Below are 23,467 nucleotides of genomic sequence, written 5' to 3' on the forward strand. Positions count from 1 at the left end.
CTTTTTGTCCAATACAGCCTCTGCTTAGCACTGTCTGCTGGCCACTATTATTTCCAGAAAATACAATCCCCAAGCATCACACCTGGTCTGTGTGCATGTGTGGGTAGAGCTTGAACTCAAGGCCTTGGCAGGAAAGCACAAAGCAGTTCTGTTATTAAATGTCTGTAAAAGCTAGTGATGTACGTGTGCTGCCGACGTGACACTGCCTCAGAGAGAGACTACAAGCTAGAGCACAGGAGGTTCCACTCTAGCAGGAGGAGAAACTTCTTTATGGTGAGGGTGACAACACTGGAACAGGCTGCCCAGAGAGGTTGTGAAGTCTCCATGTCTGGAGACTTTCCAAACTTGCCTGGTTGCACTCCTGTGCAGCCTGCCCTAGGTGATCCTGCTTTGGCAGGGGGCTCGGACTAGGTGGTATCTAGAGGTCCCATTCAACCCTTAACATTCTGTGATTCTGAGATTCTGTGGTCTGAAACCTGCTGAAGAAAACAATAACCACATATTTACCATGCAGTTATAATGTCTCAGCCCAGGAACTTCTTATGTGGAGCTCTGACCAGGGCCACATTAGCAGTTTCAAAGGTAGAGCTTTAAATGCCTCCCCCTGTACTCATCCTCTTCTCAACTCAAAAGCCAATACAGATAAGCAGACACAGTCAAATGCATATAATTAGATGATCAATACCTTGATTACTGTTAGTATTTATGGCTTGGCTTGTAGCAGCAACATGGATAGGAGTAGTTTTGTGGTGATTCAGTGGAATCAGGTGCGCTGGAAAGACTCTCAGATCTATTCTGGGAAATGGTCAACAGCTTCAGTGATGCCAGCCAAAGACTGGGAGAAGACCAGCTCTGGTGCTTAGTCTGTTTTCCATAATCTTTCTCCCCTGAGCTGAAAGGTTGGCCCCCCTCTTTCCTTTCCTCCCCCTCCTTCCCCCCCTCCCTCCCCTCCTGCCTGCCCCCTGTGCTTCCAAACTCACCAAAAACCGTTCGGGCAGGGACAGATTCCCTGTTTAGCCAGAATGAGACCTGGGACAGGATGACCGTCATAATGCAGGGCAGGTAGGTCTGTATCACAAAGTACCCAATCTTCCTCTTCAGGTGGAAGTGTGTGGTCATGACAACATACTCCCCTGCAGAGAGAGAGACAGTTAGAGACGCTGAGCTGACACTGCTCTCCAGCATGCGGGCCAGCTGGCCACCGATCTCTCTCTGAGCCATTAAAGATCTGCCCTGAACAAACTACCAAATTCCCAGCTGAAATTGCAGTGTGTGTCATACTGTCAGTGGCTGGCATGCCCTGGTATCTCACAGTACTGCAGGCCACCCTGACAGCTGTGTGAAGGAGGGCTGCACGCTGCAGCTCAGCTGGCGCTGCCTTTGCATGTCCTGCACACGCAGGAACGATTGCTGGGCCACGTGCCTCAGCGTAGCCTGGGTGACTTCCACACAGCAACTGTCCTTTCAAAACACTTCTCTGGAGACTTCTTCAATTCACTACAAACCAGTTGTAGGACAAAGGCAAATCAATATCAACAACCAACCAGGCAGCAGCCCTTCCCTATTTCACCCCAGACACAAGATGTCTCTGGGGGTCTCTCCCAGCCCGGCTCCCTTCCATTTTCTGCTCCAGCCCAGGGAGCTGCATTGTGGGTAAGGTCTTTTCAACCTAGAGAGATTCTACAGTACTTCAGCAGGATTTCAGGACAAAGATTTTGTTTTCTCTGACATTCCTGAAAATACTCTATCTTCCCTCAAAACACTCCATCTTTCCTCACTGTAACCATCTCAAAAAGCAGGGCAAGTTCTGTCGTTAAAGGTCTGAGCTGTAAACCAACAAAGCAGCTGTCCCCATCTTCCCCCAGTGTCCTGCACTCAAAGCTTTGGCTATATTGTTGGGTTATTGTGCCTTTTTGTTGTGAGTGTGGCTCTGCTAAACCATTACACACAGGAGCCTTCAGCAGCTTTCTTGCCACTTCAGGTTATTCGTCTGTACATTTTACTGCAACTTAAGTAAAGAGATGGGCCAGATATTATGACATTTAGTTCCCTGGATTCCCCACATTTCCCCAAGGGAGCTGATAGGAGTTGTTACAGACAGACACTATTAAAATCAAGTGCAGCAGAGAGGAAATATTCTCAAATGAGAGAACTACTGGTGCATACAGAAATAAAGAAAGCAGCAAAGAAAGACGAGAGACACACAAGATATAACAGAAGCTATTGGTACCTGGATTCAGTGGGGAAGGGAGGAGCAGCAGATGGGAGAGAAAGATGATTAATATTGGTCATTAATCAGAGGAAACATTTGTTTGGGATAATCTTCTATTAGCTGGGATAATATTTGTGCAAGCAGATGCAGCAAAAACCACAGCGAACATTACATTGGTTTGCCTCCCCTGCCCACAGTGCTCTCCTGAGGGACTGGAAAGGGATCCAAGATGAATGAGCCCACAAGACCAAGAACCAGCTGGGCAAGGTGGGGAATATTTTCCACACAACAGGTCGACTGGAGATGCTTGAAATCCATTTTTCTAGAGGGCATGGGCAATAAGGCTCTTTCAGTGGAGACCACTAAAAGCTAAACCCTTTACTGCCCCTTCATGACTGCTGATGTGCCCAGCCATGCTCTCCAACAGCACCTGGCTTGGCAAGCACTGTGGTGCTCACTGCCCACAGGTAATGCCTCCATAATGATGCCAAATTATAGAATAGAACAGAATTAACCAGGTGGGAAAAGACCTTTGAGATCATCCAGTCCAACCTATCACCCAACACCATCTAATCAACTAAACCATGGCACCAAGTGCCCCATCCAGTCTCTTCCTAAACACTTCCAGTGATGATGACTCTACCACCTCCCTGGGCAGCACATCCCAATGGCCAATCTCTCTTCCTGGGAAGAACTTGTTCTTAACATCCAGCCTAAACCTCCCCTGGAGCAGCTTGAGAGGCCCATGGGTCCATCTGCTCTGACACTGTGCTCAGCCCATGCTCAGCATCGTGGTCTCACAAATACCTGTGCTGGATCGAACCATCTCTGTCCCAACAACATGGCCCAGAAGGTCATACTGGTTCAGGCGAGATCCTCCCTTTGCTACTTCCACTGATTTATCCTTCCCCAACGTCCAGGTGTAGATCACCTCTGTCTTTGTGTAGGCATCTGTGGAAAAGAAACAAGAATGAGGTCTGTGCCTGCTGCCTGACCTAAAATACACCAAAATTAGCCTGTAGCCAAATGAATCCCTGCTGTGTGTTCCTCAGAGCCACATGGCTGAGCACAGCCAAGCGTGGCCAGAGACCAAGGCAGTTCAGCAACTGTTAAATCAAATGAGCAAAAGAAAACTAGGGGGTTTGGAAGGAAGCTGCAGGAGGAAGCAGAGCACTGTTGTGGAGAAACTCGCTGTCCCCTTGATGTGCTGACTCTGCAAGTGCTGGCTCCAGGCAGACACAAGATAGTAAGGCATCCAGACCAGCAGGCTGCTGGAGCAGCAGGACTGCCACAGCCTTACCATGCCAAGGATTGGAAGAGCCATGCTGACAGCAGCTGGTGAGAAACACTAAACACAAATGGGGTTGAATTTTGGGTTAAGGAATAAAAGTAAAAAAGTCTTGAACTCAGAAGCAACCCTCCCCAAGCCCCTCAGCGTTGGAGGTGGTGTGCCCTCCCACCAAGGTGCTCTTTGTCCTGCAAGACCATGTTTGCCAGCCTCTACATCAATCCACCACAGCAAGGCAGGGCAGTGCTGAGAAAGCCTGCAGGCACAGCACAAGAGAAACAGCAGGCAAGTGCCACTGGACTGCTGCGTGGGGTAGTGCCAGGCTCAGGGCCAGGGCATCCTTCCAGGAGCTTGCAAGTTCCCCTCTCTATCCCATCTGCCCAGCCCACCATACACAAATGCCTGTCTCTAACAGTCACCATCACCCTCACAAGGCTTTGTGATCAAACCCCTGCTTGTTCTCATAGCCACAGCCTTTGCTGTCAGTGCCTGCATGCTCTTGGTTTTGCCAGTCCTATGATATCCAGAATTGAGTCTCTCCAGGGACTAGGAGAGGTTTAACTAACTGGGAGCTACTTCTCCCCATATGCCCAAGCTTCCTGTCCATACCCACTCTGCACCATTTGTTTTAAGCCAGAACAAAGTTCACTAAATCAAGATTTGAATTAATCTTTACTAGCAGCATCTCCTTTTAAGACATTGAGATATTTTTTGGCTTGGGTCAGGTCAAGCAAATGGGTCAGGTCTGCTACAGAGGTGTCTCAGCTCCTGCATTGTGCAAGATGGTGTCCTGAGAGAGACAGATTTGTGTGATCTTTTACAAACAGTAGGTCTTGGCAACTCTGTTAAATACTAGATAGTTGAGGTGCAAAGGGCAGGGGGTGGTTTTGATGATCAGCCAATGTTTCACAGGATGCCAGTGCTGCTTAAGCACTGCTGATGCAGGCTGGCACCACTAGCTGATGTGCAACACTGCTTTTCCAGACCCTCCTTGCAGCTCTCAAGATGCTTCTGGAGACCTCCATCCTCCTTCAGGCTTAGCTTTGTACAGCTCTGCAAATGCTCTTCCACCTTTATGGGCAGCATCTTCTGCTCTAGCAGTCATGGTTCACCCACTGCCACTCTCAGTCTGCAAAGGGAACTTGCCCACAGTTTCATCCCCATTATCCCTGAAGAGGCAGTTGTCTGCCTATCTGGTCATCAGGGACAAAAGAGTGGCTGGTGGCACAGAGACATGGCATGGATGCTTGGAAAGCATTTCATGCCATGAAGCTGTTATGGCTCTGCAGAGCACCCTGCTTGCAATACAGTCCAGTCCAGCCCAAGCAGGGACAACTCTCACATTTAGCAGAGCTGGTAACCAGCAGCATCTTTCCCAGCCTAGCCTCAGCTGCTGTGATAGTGCTTTAGAAACAGTTGTTCTCTGCTGAGTACATCCATCTTTTAGGGAACATGGGGACAGTTAAAGCCATCACCTTCACAGCACTTGGTCCAAGGAGTGATGCAGGTGGGCAGATGAAATGCTGATGACCTTACTTCTCCTGCAAGCTCTCTGCCTTCCCTCTTTGGGTGGCTGCCACCGCAGCAAAGAGACAGGAAGTCACTGATGAGTCATTCAGGGTGTAGTGAGCGCTGGAAGGTGGTCACTGAGGCTAATTAAGCTACCTTTGAACAGCTCTTGCCTGGCCTTGGCATTGTCCTCTACTTACAAATTTGACCCACTCTAAGCTTCTTGCAAATGAGCAGCTTCCAGCTGTCAATGGCTTTCTGGTGCAAACATGAGTTTAATCCTCCTCCAACACGGTAGATGTGAGCTCAGATGCTTTGCAGATGGGTGCTTTAGAAGGAGCCACACTGGTGTTAATCAGGGGCAGCATTCTGAGCTGCTTGAGTCAAAACTCTCATCATTCAGAGGCCAAATCAGTAAAAATACCCAGAAGAACCCTAAAGGGTGCTCCAGTAAAAATATGCACATTATTCTCTTTGCCTCACCAAGAAGCATTAAAAGCAGTTAGATGTGGAGTAATCTGCCTTCCTGCAAGTCTTGCAGTAATCCCAGAGTTTGGGCCTGAGGTATGAGATTTTAGCTCCCTCCTCACAAGGTCAATTAACATCCTCCCCTAAGGCTTGCTAATTTACTGGCCTTTGCAGTGTCATGTGGCAATCAGTTCTACATTTAATTAGGAGCTGCCTGAGAAATAGCTTCATTTTAGCAGTTTTGAGTAATCCACTTTCATGGATGCGTTTTGTCACGAGGCAGAGGAATAGATGCACATAATAAACATGATTCCTTCTGGTGTCAATCAAACTTTTCAACTTTCTCCTCAGTCAACTTCTAACTGTCTACAGGAAGGAAATATCAGTTTAGAATAGAATAGAATAAACCAGGTTGGAAGAGACCTTCAAGATCATCGTGTCCAACCTGTCATCCAACACCATCTAATCAGCTAGCCCATGGCACCAAGCACCCCATCCAGTCTCCTCCTAAACACCTCCACTGATGGTGACTCCACCACCTCCCTGGGCAGCACATTCCAATGGGCAATCTCTCTCTCTATGAAGAATTTCTTCCTAACTTCCAGCCTAAACCTCCCCTGACACAGCTTGTGACTGTGTCCTCTTGTTCTGGTGCTGGTTGCCTGGGAGAAGAGACCAATCCCCACCTGGCTACAACCTCCCTTCAGGTAGTTGTAGAGAACAATAAGGTCTCCCCTGAGCCTCCTCTTCTCCAGGCTAAGCAAGCCCAGCTCTCTCATCCTCTCCTCACAGGGCTGTGCTCCAGACCCCTCCCCAGCTTTGTTGCCCTTCTCTGGACAACTCAACATCTTTCCTAAACTGAGGGGCCCAGAACTGGACACAGGACTCAAGGTATGGCCTAACCAGTGCTGAGTACAGGGCACAATGATCTCCCTGCTCCTGCTGGCCACACTATTCCTGATCCAGGCCAGGATGTCATTGGCCTTCTTGGCCACCTGGGCACACTGCTGGCTCCTGTTCAGCCTACTATTGACCAGTACCCCCAGGTCCCTTTCTATCTGGTTGCTCTCCAGCCACTCTGACCCCAGCCTGTAGCACTGCATGGGGTTGTTGTGGCCAGTGTGTAGAAAGGTTCAGATTTCTCTGTTTAAGAATCAAAAAAGGGAGTTTACTGGTGGGGGGCTCATTCTTTAGATGCAGGTGGTCTGCAGTTCATTAGATCTGGAGGAAATTCCAGGCAGAGTGAGACCAGGAAATTTATTTTCACAGTATGGTGAACCAGTGGCTTGGAATTTGGTGCCACTCATTTTAGGAACAAAACCAAAAGATATTTCACTTGCATATGGGAGTGAAAAGGGAACTTGTTCCTAGGCAGGGTATGGGAGCACCAGGCAGGTGAGCAGCTAGAAGCCTGTGATGCTGGGAGCAGCTTTCAACTCAGCAGCAGCCTGCAAACTTCCATAAACCAGGACTTTGGGTTTTAGGATTGAGATTCTCAGTTCCCAAGCATTTTACTTGAGAACAGCCTGTCTGGGAGACTGAAGGAGAGCAAGGGGTCTGTATGCTCCATTGGAGCATGGAGGCAGAGCAACCAGAGATTTCAGGCTCTCCCTTGTTTGGCAGGAGTGATGTAGGAAAGCTGGACAGGACACCTAGCAGCAGACACCACTGCTATCTTCCCAAATCTGACACCCCAGGATCACCTTGTGGTGAAGGAAAAGCATCTCTGAATTTTCCACCAGTGCTGTTCCTGCTGAGGCACTGCTGCTCACTGAAGGCAGAAGGGCGACAGGAATCTGCTCTTCCCACTTCCCTAGTAAACTTACAGCAAACCCTAACCTGTCCTGTGAGCCTGAACTGATGACAGATTTGCTTGCTGTCCATTTCTGATGTGGTAGGAATTGAATGTATGAGAGAAAAGAAACTAATTTTTAGTCACAGAATCATGAACAATAATTCACAGCACTAAAATACCAGAAAGCACTGGCCACACAAAGCACTGGCCTTTAGCTCTGTAGCCACCTCCTTGCAGAGGCTGGTCAGGGTACTTACAGCTCCCAAATTTCAGTGGGCAAGCATGCACATCCATTGGGAAGTCCTCCAGGTGCATGGGGCACTCTGCATGAATGGTTAGCCTACAAGACAAAACAAGATGTGATCAGAAACACCCAGCTGTGGAGGCTCCCACCTGGCCCTTCTGCCACAGTCTTTGCCCTGCATCCATCAAAGGTGACAAAGACCTCAGTGTGGTCACTAAGATCTGGATCTCCGGGCAGAAGGCCATCAGCTGTGGAGACAACAGCAGGCACACAGCCCTGGCAACCTTTCCTATTGCATAAACTCAAGCCTATTGACTGAGTTCATCTTCATCCACTCAGTGCAATCAGAAAATCTGCCAAAGCTCAGAATTTCTGTTTGCTTATGAACTGTGCACAGAGAGCTCATTAATGACTGGGGTCAGAGGACACCTCATGGGCCATGCTGGAAAGCAGGTGAAAGGGCTTCCCAGGAACCTGGCCTGTTCTTCCCAGTGGTCTTGTAGGAACCAAGGGCTGGCACATTGTTGTCAGGAAGACACAGCACTGCTGGGCTTGCTGAACAAAGTCAGAGTCATGAAGCTGCAGGTGTTGGAGCAGGGTACAACGCCCCCCTGTTCGTGCGGGGCACCTTATCCTTCCTCCCTCCGCTCTTCCCTTGATGATGGCACTGCAGAGGATGCTGCAGGCAGGCACAGAACTGCATGTCCTAAGGGGTTTGAGGGGTGTAGGACAACTTGCATGTTTTATGCATCCATCAAATCCCAGTAGGATACCTGATCAGGAAGCAGTTTTGTGAGGGAGGTGCAGCAACCATAAAAGCAGTATGCTGCAGAACATGGGGCCAGGCATAACAAGATCCATTACAAAAGGCTCTAAAAAGGTAGTTCCAAGCCTATGTCCCTTCCCAAAGTGCTGCAAAGCCTGCAGCCTAGGAGAGGGAGACAGCTTCACAGAGTCACAGAATTGTCAGGGTTGGAAGAGACCCCAAGGATCACCTAGTTCCAGCCCCCCTGCCATGGGGGTTCTCAGGAGATGTCTAACACACTGAAGGAATCTTTTGTAGGAAATGCTTCTGATGGCTTGGCAAAAACAACAAACAAACCCTGACAGGACTACCAGGTGGATGCAAAGGGCAGGTGCACAGACCTAAGGCTGAAGGTGACTTGTGGAAAACTCAGGTCAAGAAGCACTGTGGAAAGCTTCTCCCGAGATATTTTCCTTCAGCTGGAAAAAAAAAAACATTCAAGGAAAGTTATTCTTCACTGAAAATATTCAGGCTCAGTCAAATGCAAAACAAACCCTGGGGGAGGGGGAAATAAAGGGTTTAGGTTTTGTTTGCTTAAAAGGAAAGAACTTGGGGGGGGGGGGGAAGAAAATAAAAATAAAGGTTATGTCTTCCTGGTGGACAAATCTTAACGGAGTCTACAAAACAAAGCTCAAGAAGAGGAACGTTTTCGAGGCTTGGCATTTCAAAATTCGGGGCACAAAACCAAGCGCTCCACAAATCGGTCCAGAAAGCCCTGTGAGGGAAACAAAGCAGAACCACGGCGGGTCGGAGGCGGCAGGGGACCTCGGAGGCTGCGGCAGTGGTGGATGTAGGCGGCAGATGGTGCTGTGACAGGCGGGCACCGGCGCAGCCCAGGGACGGAGCAGCAGCAAAGCCCCGCACGGCTGCTCGGTGGGGCTGCGAGAGCGCAGCGGCTGCGACCTGCGGGCTCTCTGCTCTGCTAGGTGAAGAAATGAACCTCGCCACTTCGGGCCCATGTCCAGCCTCACCTGCATCAATTAGGGGGTCTAGGAAAGCTGGCATCCCCACGAGAGACAGGCTGAGGTATTAAAACAACAAGTGGAAGAGCAGAGTTGGAAGCTGCTGTAACTTTGACGGGGCAGGGCTGGGTGACCAAAACCTTGCTTTGTGATCCAGAGCTACTACAGCACCCATAGCAGAGTTTTAAATCCCAGCCCTCAGGAATGTCCAGGAGGAGAGAGGCATGTGAGCCCTCTGCAGTGGTCACTGGGGTCACAGTGCTGTTGCTGAAGTCTCTGTGTCATTCTTGCATGAGCTGCTAGAGGAAAGTGGTGAGCTTCCCACAGACCTTCTGGATACAGCCCTGCAGTGCCAACACTGCAGGACAGTGAAACCTTCCTGCTTCCTAATGCAACAGCAGCACTTAGTAATTTCTGCTGTTTCTCAGTGCCAGGTACCACTGCCCTGTCTTCACTGGGCACATCTGCTGCACTGTGCCTCAAGAGCTACCTCATGGGGGGAAAAAGCCTTCTATAAAAGCAGCTCCCAGAATCACAGAATGGTTTGGGTTGGAAGAGACCTTAAAGGTTATCTAGTTCCAAACACCCTCTGACATGAGCAGTGACACCACACTAAACCAGGCTAGGTTCCTCAAAGCCCTATCCACCATAGAATAGAATAGAATAGAATAGAATAGAATAGAATAGAATAGAATAGAATAGAATAGAATAGAATAGAATTAACCAGGCTGGAAAAGACCTTTGAGATCATCAAGTCCAATCAATCACCCAACACCATCTAATCAACTAAATCATGGCACCAAGCACCCCATCCAGGCTCTTCCTAAACACCTCCAGTGATGGTGACTCCACCACCTCTCTGGGCAGCACATCCCAATGGCCAATCTCTCTTTCTGTGAAGAACAACTTCCTAACATCCAGCCCAAACCTCCCCTGGTGCAGCTTGAGGCTGTGTCCTCTAGCCATCTACACTTCCAGGGAGTGGGCATCCACAACCTCTCTGGGAAACCTGTTGGTATCTCTCATCACCCTCACAGTGAAAGTCTGCAGATTGTGGGTCCAATGGTTGAGTGTCATTTTTAGCAGCTAAAAGAAGCTTAAGAGAAGGCTAGGATGGTATCAGAGACCAGCTGGGCACAAGCTGTCCTTGGCCATAGCCTCCTACCCTCCCCAAGGCATGGCTGACAAGAGCCATTGTCAAGGTAAGGAGATGACTTTCTATGGATGCTGGATGACTCTGTAGGTGTGTGGGAATGCAATGGTCACATTTTAAATCTGAAGTGTTTTGTTAGCTGAGCCAGGAAACAACAACACAATAAATCAATCACCAAGCCACTGAAAAAGCAAGGTAATCTGCTACTTCTCCACCTACAGCTGAAGGAGCTCTTAAGTCTCCTGAAATTAAATAAGAAAGACAATGCCCTGTCATTCCAGATGAGCCTGGTTCAGCAGCCTCAGCCAGCCAGAAGCCAGTACCTTCACAGATCACATGTGAAGGGAGTCAGCTTCCCTGCTGAAGGGGGAAGCAATGTAGGCATTCTCCCTCCCAGGTGTTCTCCCTTGCCTGGAACCTCTTCAGCTTGTTCCCATGCATTCCAGGGAGCCAGGACAGACTCCCTGAGATGTTTTCCTCCAGACCAGAGTGCATACACTGCTGCTCACTCCTGCTCACTCCTGCTCCCCTCCCCACATCTCTCACACATCTTTCACTCCTTTCCTGCAGCCTCTCTTGCACACACTCATCTTTCACAGCACTAATTAGCAGAGATATTGAGGTGAGCTGTGGAATCAGTCAGCTCAGGGGAGAGCCCACATTCCTCTTCTGCTCCCCCCTCCCTGGCCTTCCCTGCCACCTCCTGTTGCTGGTGATGGACTCCTCAGGGCCATATGCTTTGCCTAATGAAACATCAAAATGTCAGGGTAAGAGGGATGTATCTCCCTTCCCAGACAATTACTACTGCCTCTGCAGCAGTTGGTTAAGAGAGCCTGCCACAGAAAGTCTCACCTTTGCCCCTTAACCTGTTCAAGAGAGCTTATGGCCTGCTAGCCACAGCAGTTGGCTTCATTATTCTGATGCCCTGTTCAGGTCTAGACTCCTGAGCCCTGAAATGCCATTACAAAGCCTAACCAGCATCTGAAAACCAGTGAAGCTGCCAGGAGTACATGCAAATGGAGGTCCTAGATTCTCCTTCATCCTCCCTTTCTTTGGGAGACAGACAGACTGAAGGATATGTTTTTAAAATGCCATGACTCCATGGTCTTCAAGAAGCTCATTCCCAGGAGCCTTGTGATGCTGCCACCCTGGCATCTGCCCAGCCCTACACACAAAAGTAAATCCAATACTTCCTCATTCACACAAAACTTGCTGAAGCTAATCACAGAATCACCAAGGTTGGAAGAGACCTCAAAGATCATCAAGTCCAACCTGTCACCACAGACCTCATGACTAAACCATGGCACCAAGAGCCACGTCCAATCCCCTCTTGAACACCTCCAGGGATGGTGACTCCACCTCCTCCCTGGGCAGCACATCCCAATAGCAAATGACTCTCTCAGTGAAGAACTTTCTCCTCACCTCCAGCCTAAACTTCTCCTGGTGCAGCTTGGGACTGTGTCCTCTTGTTCTGGTGCTGGTTGCCCAGGAGAGGAAACCAACCCCCTCCTGGCTGCAAACACCCTTCAGGCAGTTTGCTGTTCAGATCTAGACACCTGAGCCCTGAAATGCCATTACAAAGCCTAATCAGCATGTGAAAACCAGTGAAGCTGCCAGCCCTCACACAACCCAGCTGCTCCTCTGGCTCATCTGTCCCAGGCACTAATGACAGCTTATGCAGAACTGTCTTGAAACCAGACTCCAAACTCCTCATGTGTTCTCTTGGCTTTGCTGGCACGATGGCACCGAAAGTGGAACATCCAGGCAAGAAACCATGTTTTTTTCCCTTTACAGTCATGGGAAGTCCTTTGAACTGCTCAGCACAATGGCAAGAAGCGTGAATCAGGCTAAACAGACCTCTCCCAGGGCTGACGGTGCAACAAACCACTTCGGCTTTGTTCTCATGGTTACCAGGAGCTTAGCAAAGCCTTTGATGTGTCATTAGAGCCCCTGTCGTTACCTGCGTAGTGCTGCACCACGAGTGAGAGTCTCAGCCCCATTTCTGGGATGCAAATGCAGTAATCCCTTGGTGTATGTGTGGTACAAAAACATGACAGCACCCTGCACAGCAGAACTGACTTTGTTTATGCCAGGGATATTGCTTGAGCCTTGTCCTGATTTCTCCTCTATGAGATTCATTAATAACCACAGTCAGGCCAAACAGTGTTTACAGTTTAGGCTGTGTGAGAATCTAGGTTAGGTTTAATTGCTGAGGTTTGAGCTTGAAAGCCAAATTGCTTCTAGGATCCTTGTGCTGGATCTGAAAGCACTGAATTCACTTTTACATCCTCCCCCAGCCCTTGGAGATTTCAGCCCATGATGGCAGAAATGCAGCAAGGTAAGGTGAGCTCTGAAGAATTCTCCCTGCTGGGACAGCTTCCTTACAAAAGCCTGCCTGCACAAAACCTAGCCTGGGAAACAGGTGATTTTTGCCTGTGGATCCACTCTGCAATCTGTAAAGCAGGTAAAAGCAGGATGTGCAAATCCCATCTCCTCTATTTGTCTGCTTGAGTGCTTAGCAGTCTAGATTTGGTCTGCTCAGGTCCCTCTGTGTTGTTGTCTAGGATCAGCCCTGATGTGGGATGCAGCCAAACAGCTGCCAGTCTGTGCTACCTGGAGGAGCTGGTGTTGTGAGGTCCCAGCCGCTGCCTCTGCAGAAAGGAGAATGATGGTTGCATCTTCAGCATGTGGAAGGGTTCTGTAAGCTCCAGCCTGCAGCTTTCACAAGTTGCCCAGGCTTTACAAAATCCAGGCAGTGAAGACAACCCAAAGCCTTTGCTGGGAGAGACACTGCAAAGCTCTCAATTAAAAAACCAGCCTGGAGAGCTCAAAACCCTGAGCGTGCTGCAAGAGGTACAGGACTTGTTACCTGGGCTTCAACAGCCCTGGTAGGACTGCACATGTCCTGGGTGCCTTTGTACTCAGTCTTCCCCTCTGTTCTGTCTCTGCCTCATCCAGGGGTTCACTGAGCCTCCTTCACAAGTGCTCGTGCACTACCACTAAGGACTTCACATTGTCTCGAGCAATACAGGTTCTTCAGGCAGTCTTCAGGCAGGCAGCTGAATTCTGTCAGCCTGGCAGTTAAAGAAAACATCCTTTACTTGCACACCTTGAGCACATATTGTCTGGGAATCACTCTGACACCACACCTCATCATGTCACTCTGACAGGCCTTGTGAAGAGCAGGAGAGCTCTTTAAGGCTCGAATTCACAAAGTTGAATCCCTTTGGCAAAGCGTTAAGCTGTCTCTATTTCCATATGCTTCAAGGCCAGGAAGAATCAGAACATTATCTGCGTGGCCCACACAATCTGAGCCACAGAGTACACCCAGAGATTGCTGCAGCAACTGAGGTTTTGTCTTCACTTTACATAAATCCAAGCACAATTGCCAGTTTGCTGCACTCAGGTCTGACTCCAGAGCTTTGAGGTCTCAGCTGGGCTTTTGTGAACTACTTGGATCTTGTAGGAGCTCCACTAACGAGATCGCAGAGGCAGGGCTACATAGTAAAACCGTGTGCTCTGTGCCCTCTAAGGCAGCTGGAGCAGCAGGGAAGAGGCAAAGGGATCAGAAATCCTGGCCCTTCCTCAGCAGACAAAAGGAGGGGAATAAAGGAATGCAATTTCATGGTGCAGTTGCAAAGGCCATCCTTGTCACCCAGATGCCAAGGCCTGAGTCAGTGATCAGATGTTTGCACTGTGATGTTGCATTGATCCATGAGGAGGCTGTGCCCTGACTAAAGGAAATCTCTGGCTGCTCACCTACGACTGGTGTGCAACTCCTTCAAGCTCAGGTCAGTGATAAAGAGGCTCTCTCCAGGAGCTATAAATATTGTCACACAGGTGTAATTTTGCTGGATGCATGTGTCAGAGTTGCTGTTCCATCAGAGCAACTTCATCTATAAATGTAAACCTTGACTAAGAGAAGTTGGCTTTCACAGCAGGATAAATAGCAAGAGACAGGCCTCTAATTGCACATCAGCAGAACTGATCCCTCAGAGGATATTGGCTGGTACAAGGTAAAGGAGTAAGATATATCTCCGCAGTCAAACACCATGGCAATGTACCAGTCTAGACTGAGCCTTCAAGGGATCACCTGGGCAGCCCTGCCAGTCATGGGGAAATCTGGTGGAGGTGCAAACTTGATCCTTCATCAGCAAGACAGAGTGTGCCTCTGGGATTTGCATTTTGCTGGATGTCAGATATGTGAGGCTGAGATTGGCTTCCTGGTCCTGCCAGTTTCTAGGGGATGCTTCATGTGCATGCCCCTAGGCATAGGGGAGAATAGTGAATCTGCCACTTGAACATAAAATATGTGTCTCCTTCCAGCCCTTTTCTGGGAGGAGGTTCCAAAGCACCTAACAAAGAAGAAGTGATGCTATCATCATTGTTTTAAAGGGCAGTTGAGGTGTGAGTGTCTATGAGTGGCAGAGCCAGGCAGGACTTGGTCTCTGAACCTCAGGCTGATGCACAGTCCTGGGCTATGCAGTCTGCCTTTCTGACAGCTTCATACACATCTGTGCTAAGGGAAAGATCTCCATGCACTTCAGCTCCCGGTACTGTGCAACACAACACATGACAAAAGGATATCCGAGTGGTCTTCTCACCTCTTACAAAGCCTCAAAGATACATTTAAAGGGGGCAGGAGTACATGCAAATGGAGGTCCTAGATTCTCCTTCATCCTCCCCTTCTTTGGGAGACAGATAGACTGAAGGATGTGTTTTTAAAATGCCATGACTGCATATTCTTCCAGCAGCTCATTCCCAGGAGCCTTGTGATGCTGCCACCCTGGCATCTGCCCAGCCCTACACAGGAAAGTAAATCCAATACTTTCTCATTCACACAAAACTTGCTGAAGCTAATGGCTGTTTGCTGACTAAAGAAGAAGTGAAATGATATAAAAGGCCTGAAATTGAGTCCTTTTTTTGGTTCTCTTATGCCAGCAGCTCCTATAGAACTTTATAGTCAATGATACAAATGGGCGGAGTGTTAGTCATCCACATGGAGGTCAGAGAGCTGGGAGCAGAACCAAGCCCCTTAAGTCAGGCTTGGTTTCTCTCTCCATTTGCCCCATCTGCCTCAGGAACCTGAGATTCCTGATGGATGGAGACCTACATCCCCAGGGCACGGGCAGGATTAGCTCACATTTGAGAACTGCTGCACAAATGCAGAGCACTGTTTACCACTGTAGGTTGCAAAACTTGCTGACACTATCTAGACTCACAGCCAGCTTAACTATGGAAAGATGAATTTCTCTCTGGTTCTAAAATAACAGAGGTGAAAGGGCATCATCTTGGCACACAGTCTCCAATGAAGCCTGTTAATAATTAGGATTGGCTTGAAGATAGAAGCAGAGAAAACAATTCTTTTGAGAACAAAGATTCAGAGCTTCCCAAAGCAAACTCAATACCTTTCCTGTACCTTGTTGTTTCATTTCTAAGCCCATTTACCTCATAAGGCAAATTAGTAGATCAGCCCCAGGTGGCAAGCATTATTTATGTGGGTGAGTAGCTTACAAGCATCCAGAAATAGCTGAATAGTTTGGGAACTAATGTACAATTAACCCAAAGGCTTTTCATTCCATGCTCTCCACCTGTTGCAGCTCAGTGATAAATGTATGTACTGCGGCTGTTGTTGAGGAAGCTAGAGGATATAGAATCATAGAATCAATAAAGGTGGAAAAGACCTCAGAGATTCTCAAGTCCAACCTATTACCTGACACCTCATGACTAACTAAACCATGGCTTCAAGTGCCACGTCCAATCCTTTCTTGAACACCTCCAGGGATGGTGACTCCACCACCTCCCTGGGCAGCACACTCTAAACTTCCCCTGGTGCAGCTTGCAACTGTGTCCTCTTGTTCTGGTGCTGGTTGCCTGGGAGAAGAGACCAACCCCCACCTGGCTACAACCTCCTTTCAGGTAGTTGTAGACAGCAATGAGGTCTCCCCTGAGCCTCCTCTTCTCCAGGATAAACAATCCCAGCTCCCTCAGCCTCTCCTCACAGGGCTGTGCTCAAGACCTCTCCCCAGCCTCATTGCCCTTCTCTGGACATGTTCAAGAGTCTCAGTGTCCTTTTGCTGTTCCACCTGCTGTGTACATTGGTACCTGTTCTCCTGTTTGGTTTTGTTTTCCCTTTGTGTTATCTGATATCTATCTGCAATAGAGAAGCAAATTGCCCTCATCTCAACTGACATTTCAGCTTTTCCTGGCTCCTTTCCCCCTTCTCTACTCAGAGGGGAGGGGGTGGGCAGGGAAGGAGAAAACCCCTCTGTAACTGGACTGCTGTCACTCAGCTGCCAGCTGAGTCAAACCCAGGACAATAAGCTGGTAATTTTTTCTGCCTAATGATGTGCATTGATTACACAGATTTGGATCTTTGATTCCACGAAGTAGGAACCCTCCCCCCTTCCTCCCCTATTGTTCTCACAAGCAAGCTTGGGTTCATTAGATGTTTCCAAGGACTCTGATGTAACATGCTGAGCAAATTTAGATCTAGTCTCAAGCTGCTGGAGAAGAGCAAATTCTCCCATCTTAATGCTCCCCTACTGGAAACCTGAATACTGGAAACCTGGCTTCATATTCCATCAGAGGTCAGGAGTAAAAATACATTGTGTAGCACACCAACTCCATAAACTAGAGATCCCAACACTTCTACCTCATCACATGAATGACAAAGATCAATGTGGATGACAAGAATAAAGCTACCTGTAAAAATGTGCCTGAGGTGAGGGTCAGTGATATCATACAGGTAGGAAACACGAAAGCAGGGAAACCAGCAGGGTAAGACTCAACTGTGCCAATAAAGTCTGTGGGAATTTGCATGGGGCTTGGTCTCTTCTCCCAGGCAACCAGCACCAGAACAAGAGGACACAGTCTCAAGCTGCACCAGGGGAGGTTTAGGCTGGAGGTTATGAAGAAGTTCTGCACAGGAAGAGAGATTGGCCATTGGAATGGGCTGCCCAGGGAGGTGGTGGAGTCACCATCACTGGAGGTGTTTAGGAGGAGACTTGATGGGGTGCTTGGTGCCATGGTTTGGTTGATTAGATGGTGTTGGATGATAGGTTGGATTGATAATCCCAAAGGTCTTTTCCAACCTGGTCTATGCTATGCTATGCTATGCTATGCTATGCTATGCTATGCTATTCTATTCGATGTTATGCTATTCCATTCCATTCTATTCTTCTACTCTACTCTACTCTACTCTACTCCACTCCACTCCACTCCACTCCACTCCGTTCCATAAACCTTGCTGTAACGTACCCTGAGGTGCCTTCCTTGCCTGCATGTGTACAGGGACCTGGAAGCTGGGTGGCCCAGGAGACAGGAGCTTACCTCATGGTGTACAGGAGGGTGCCGTTGTCTACCAGGCGCAGCAGCTTGTTGGGCGTTGTCATGTTATGGGCGACAGATTTCTTCCCGTTGTGGAAGAAGGTATCAGGAGTCCAGATCTTGCTGGCCAGCAGGTTGTTCAGGGGAAGTATTTTCATGGGCCCATCAAACTTCAGCCTTTCATCTCTCCAGGACTGCCGGAAAAAGACATCAATAGTGTATTCCTTTGTGGAGAAAGGAGAGAAAAGTCAGCCTGGTTTTCCTCAGCTCTTCCTTGGCAGCAAACTGGTTCAAGATGTGGTAAACAGCTTGGCTCATTGAGCATGCTGTTTTGGCACACCGTGGTTGACATGAAGCATGGTGCAACAAAAAAAATCAGGGATTAATGGCAGTGGAGAAATCTGTGGAGGATAGAGAGCATTGAACACATTTTCTGCAATGACTCACAGATGACCCCAAACCTTGTGTTTCGGTGTTTCTGACCAGGGCAGACGAGTTGAGATACAGCCTACACTGGCCAGCCCTGGGCTAACCCTGCTGCACCACCACCTTTATCCAGACATTTCAAGAGAGGGAACCATTGTGTGCAGCTACATAGGAAGTCAAAAGGGCAAAACTAAAGTTCCTGGGAATGGAATTTGGCCTGAACACTGGGACTGAGACCCTTGCTCATAAGAATTGAAAGAAAACCCAAAAGCTTCATGAATGTTATTACAGTATCACAGTATAACCAAGGTTGGAAGAGACCCCAAGGATCATCAAGTCCAACCTGTCCCAACAGACCCCACAACTAGACCATGGCACCAAGTGCCATGTCCAATCTCCCCTTGAACACCTCCAGGGACGGCGACTTCACCACCTCCCTGGGCCAGCTCTAGAAAAGCATTGACCCAAGGACCTCACAAACTTGCAGTGCAAGATCCTGTGACCTTCTTTTCTTATTCTTCCTTCTTTTCCCTTCTTTTTCTTTTTTCCTGTTCTCCTCCCACCACCACTTTATTCTTTTTCTTTTTTCTTCATTCAGCTAGTGTTGAAACCAATTTTCTAGGCCAAATTCCAGTTAGGGCAATTGGAACTCATCTCTTTAAAATCCTGCAGTCAGGACCAGCTCCTTTCTTTGTGCATGCAGCCTCAGAAACCACTTTACCAAAGCAGCAAAAGGTGCTGCAGCTCCATGGGTATTCCCAGGGCAAGATTAAATCCATCTGCCCAGTGCCTGGCATAAAGGACTGCTGTTCCCTGTGACCTGAGCCACCTCATGTCCTCTGAAGTTCCATGTCACTTGTAGGAAAGTCTTCAGCCCATTAGCATGAGCTACACCATTGCTCACCTCTACAACACATCTCTTGGCTAACCAAGGCTCTCATTAGCTCATGAGGCTTTCAGAGAGAGCTGGGGGCTTCTGAAAATCTCTGTCCTCCCTGCTCTCACAGACCCTTACTCTTTATTTACAGGTTCCTGGAGGCTGCAGGACCAACTGAGCTTATTGTGTGTGATTTTCTCTCCTGCAGCTCTTCTCAGCAGCATTTAGAAGTTTCCTACAGGTCATAGAAATTTCTCCAGGTTTTGCAGCAGATGGCAGCTGAACAAAAGGCATCTTGGTAAAGAAATTCATTCCTGCTCCCTGTCCACAGAGCTCCTCCTGCTCAAATGTGAAGTTTCTGAAGCCTGGCTGGAGGAAGCAAAGAGAAGACCTCATGTTCCCACAGGCTCTGCCCTGTACAAGATATTCTGCCCTTTCATGGTAGCGATCTTCACTTTGTGGCTTTAAGCTCAGTAAAGGGAGAAAAATGAAAGCAATGAGCCTCCGTGCAGGCCCAGGAGGTAGGTTTGGGATAAGTGCTTACCAGGGGAAGAGCTATTTTATTCAGAACTTCCCATTCTTATTAAAAACAAGACAAAAAAAGACAACCACAAACAAACAACCCAAACCCAAACAAGTCCCTCCCCCCCCCCCCCCCAAAAAACCACCAACCAACCAAAACCCACATACACACAAAAACAAACAAACAAAGAAGCAAAGCTTTTACACAACTTCACAGGGCCTGCTCTTTTCTTTTTTATCCTAATGAGTCATTCCCCCCCAAAAGGAGAAACTATGTTCAGCTTCTTCCCCTTTTTTCTGTACTTCTTTCCACGACAGCACCATTCCCAAATCATCCCTTCCAAGGAGCATGCTTAGCTCTATGATATGCTCTTCTCTGCCTCATAAAAGTGACCAAAACCTGAGTTTGTCTCCAGAGTTCATCCATCAGAGCATGAAAATCCCTTGAACTTTTGGGTTTTCTTTTTTGTCCTGGGGACTGAGGGAAAGCTGCAAGAGTTTGCTGCCAAAGATTCAGGCATATGTCAGATCCTATCAGGCTTTACTTTCCAAACCAAACCAAAAGAAAGATTAGAAGTCCCTTGAAGCATCTCATGATAAAGGTCTCCACATCCTCCTCAATGCTTTGTAACCCTCTGCTCTTCTCCACTCTCCACATCAACTTTACCTGCCTCTCCTCCATCATCACAATTACAGTTTCTGGCTGCATCAAGATGCACAGGAGAGGCTTTTCCATCACAATGAGTAATGACTGTGGGAGGGAGGGATAGGAGCCAGATCACCAGGAAGATGTGAGTGGAGAAGAAGGGACTTCCCCACTTCTGAGAGGAAAGGAACCACAGCAGCAGGCCAGGCTCTCCTCAAGCTTCCTGAGGAGAAAGGATTTCTCTCTCTTTCTCTCACGTTTCAGCACACTGAAACACATTTGCTATGCATTTGTAAAATACATGGAACTAAAGCATGCAAAGGGGAAATAATTTATTATTCTTTAACTGTCTGCCTAATTTTAAATTCATTTTGTCAAATCACAGTGCAGAGAATACCTTCCTCTCCTCAATACCTCATATTTCTTCTTCACAGTTCATTATACACACTCCCTTAATCAAATATGCTCCACCTTGGAAGTAATTATCAGATACTCCCCAAGGGCTCAGATTGCTGAATGTATTATGGGGCTCTGCTGTGGCAGGAAAGCAAACCAGATAGAGAGAGAACTCAGATGACATTAATACTCTTGGCTATGCTGACATCAAGTTAACTTCTGACCCTGCAGGGAGTGGTCTTTCCAAAGCAGCGTGGGGTTGGGTGATAGGGCTAGTACCTGAAAGAAAGGCAGAGATTTTATTTTCTCCTGACTCCTCCATTTGCTAGCACAGGACTGTCAGTGGGACAGCTGAAGAGATGTTCATGGCCATATTGGCCAATGAAAACCCAACAGCTCTGGAGGTGGGGCCCCAAGAGCTGCAGGACATTGCTTCTCCGTGACACAGATGGGGGGAGCAATGTCTGCTCCTTCTCCTGCAGTGGGCTCCCTCCAAGGTCAGGACTGCCCACTGCTGGCTCGGGCTATGCCAGCAGCAGGTCACCCCTGGGACTGGATGTGCAGGAGGATCTCAGTGCTGAGTGACTGGCTGTCCTCATGTGGCACCTTGAAAAGCTGAGCAACCATCAACAGTCGACTCTGCTCTGTGTGCCTGGGTGCGTGTGGAATATGAAGTGCAAGAAATGCTGTTGAGAAAGCTCACTATTAATTATGCTCCACAGTCCTCTTTTAATTAGAAGACAAACTGTTGTGGGAATACAAGCCTAAATTCAGACCTCAGGCCTTTTCATTAATAATTTTCCCTGAACATGTCAAAATATTGCAATCAGTTCACTCTTTTTTTTCCCCTTCCTCTCTTGCCTCCCTTCTGGTTCAAGCACTAAGGACCGTTTGATAGTGAACCCTCTCTTCTGGCACATCTACCGAAACAAGTCAGATTCTGGCATCCTCCTGTCTTCCCAGGGAGTGCCCTTCTTCCTCCATGTGCCATCAGGTCAAGGAAGGCAGTGAAGGCATTTGTTCAGATATGAAATGGGTGGAGCATGCTACATACAGGTCTTGGTCCTGTAGGCAGACCTCCCTACTTCATTAAGTTGCACTTACAGAAGAGAAAAAGACCCTGAAGCCTGCAGCATGCTTGAGCAGTGCAAAGGCACCAGCCCTCAAGGCTGCATTATCCTCTGGTTTCTAAAAGCCCAAATGCACCTCAGAAACAATCTGTGTCCACCATCCATACTGAGCTCCCCATGGCCTGCATGATGATGCGCTGCATCAAGAGAAGCATAGCCAGCAGGTCGAGGGAAGTGATTCTCCCTCTCTACTCCACTCTGGTGCGACCACACCTGGAGTACTGTGTCCAGTTCTGAAGCCCCTATTACAGGGAGGATCTGGAGATGCTGGAATGTGTCCAGAGAAGCGCCACAAGGATGATCAGAGGGCTGGAGCTCCTCTCCTATGAGGACAAGCTGAGGGGGTTGGGGCTGTTCAGTATGAAGAAGAGAAGGCTCCAAGGAGACCTAATTGTGGCCTTCCAGTATCTGAAGGGAGCTACAAGAAAGCTGCTGAGAGACTTTCAAGATGTAGTGATAGGACTAAGGGGATTGGAAAAGAAATAGAAATGGGTAGATTCAGATTGGATGTTAGGAAGAAGGTCTTCCCCATGAGGGTGGTGAGACATTGGAACAGGTTGCCCAGGGAGGTGTTGGAAGCCTCATCCCTGGAGGTTTTTGCAGCCAGGCTGGATGTGGCTCTGAGCTACCTGATCTAGTGTGAGGTGTCCCTGCCCATGGTAGGGGGGTTGGAACTGGCTGATCCTTGAGGTCCCTTCCAAGCCTAACAATTCTCTGATTCTATGATGAGGCACATTTGTGGCCATGCAGGCAGGTGGGATGCTTCCTCATCTTCCTGTTGTTTAAGAAAATCCCAGTTTTGCCCAAATTGTCGAGGGATGAGGGTGGGGTACATCTGCTGCAGCTGCAGGAGAAGCCATCCCTTCACATAAGGCAAGCAGCCAGTGGCACCTACCATATCTGTGTCCGAGACCGGGCCAAAGCTTGTCACGTAGATGTCTGTCTTGACTTCAGTTACGCTGTCTGGGACAAAAAAAAGGAAGAAAGGAAAAAGAAAAAGAGGGAAAAGGCAATTAGAGAACTGAATTTGCTTGTGCATGCTCTGGGTTTTGGTACATGGTGGCTTTTCCTGCCAGGCATCCCCCTAGCAAGCCCTCAGCCAGCTGGCGTTGTGCTCTCTGCTGTGCCCCGAACAATGGCTGATTTTATCACTCCTAATTGGGCAAATTCATCTCTGACGTAGCTCTGCTGCTTTCCACACTTACAGGAGGAGGAGTGTGAACTGCACAGCCAGACAATGTGTGCTTGCACAACCTGTGTGGCTATAGGATACACAGTGTGCTGCAGATCCACACGGTTTCAAGGCAGAGCTAAGCCCTGATGCTTTGAAACTCCTTTTCATCTGAAATCCCTTTGTGTCTCCCAGCCTGATAAACAGCCTAGCAATGTTCCACCCGTTTTAGGAAACCCTGGGTTTGTTACAGCTTCAGGCTTATCTGTATGTAAAAAGAATCAATACTCTGATTGCCTTTTACTGCCATCGTGTTTGCTGTTCTCCTAAGTGCCTTCCTCCCGGTGAGCAGCTGCTCTTGCAAAGCTGCTGCTCATCTGCATCACACGCTCCCCTGCACCCCAGGCTGCGCTGCCTTCATGGATGCTGAACAGCAGCCTCCCTGCCCCAGCAAAACCAGAGAGCCCCAGTTCCTGCCCCCAGCATTAGAACCCAGAGGCAACCTTAATCACATGCCTTCAGGTAAAGGGAAAG

General features: G+C 48.5%; 1 protein-coding gene across 6 annotated transcripts in view; it reads right to left on the reverse strand.

Moving 5' to 3' along the window:
• GABRA3 (gamma-aminobutyric acid type A receptor subunit alpha3) overlaps positions 1-23,467 on the reverse strand; it is an 80,074-nt gene that overhangs the window by 11,715 nt on the left and 44,892 nt on the right. For all 6 annotated transcript variants that reach the window (XM_054169540.1, XM_054169535.1, XM_054169537.1 and 3 more), the window contains 5 exons: positions 22,658-22,725; positions 17,769-17,989; positions 7,530-7,612; positions 3,020-3,163; positions 981-1,133 (listed from right to left, as the gene is read on the reverse strand). In XM_054169540.1, the coding sequence (XP_054025515.1) occupies positions 981-1,133; positions 3,020-3,163; positions 7,530-7,612; positions 17,769-17,989; positions 22,658-22,725 (669 nt within the window). The remainder of the gene's footprint in view (positions 1-980; positions 1,134-3,019; positions 3,164-7,529; positions 7,613-17,768; positions 17,990-22,657; positions 22,726-23,467) is intronic.

The sequence above is a fragment of the Dryobates pubescens genome, chromosome 18 (genome assembly GCF_014839835.1).
Source record: "Dryobates pubescens isolate bDryPub1 chromosome 18, bDryPub1.pri, whole genome shotgun sequence".
Taxonomy (NCBI): Eukaryota; Metazoa; Chordata; class Aves; order Piciformes; family Picidae; genus Dryobates; species Dryobates pubescens.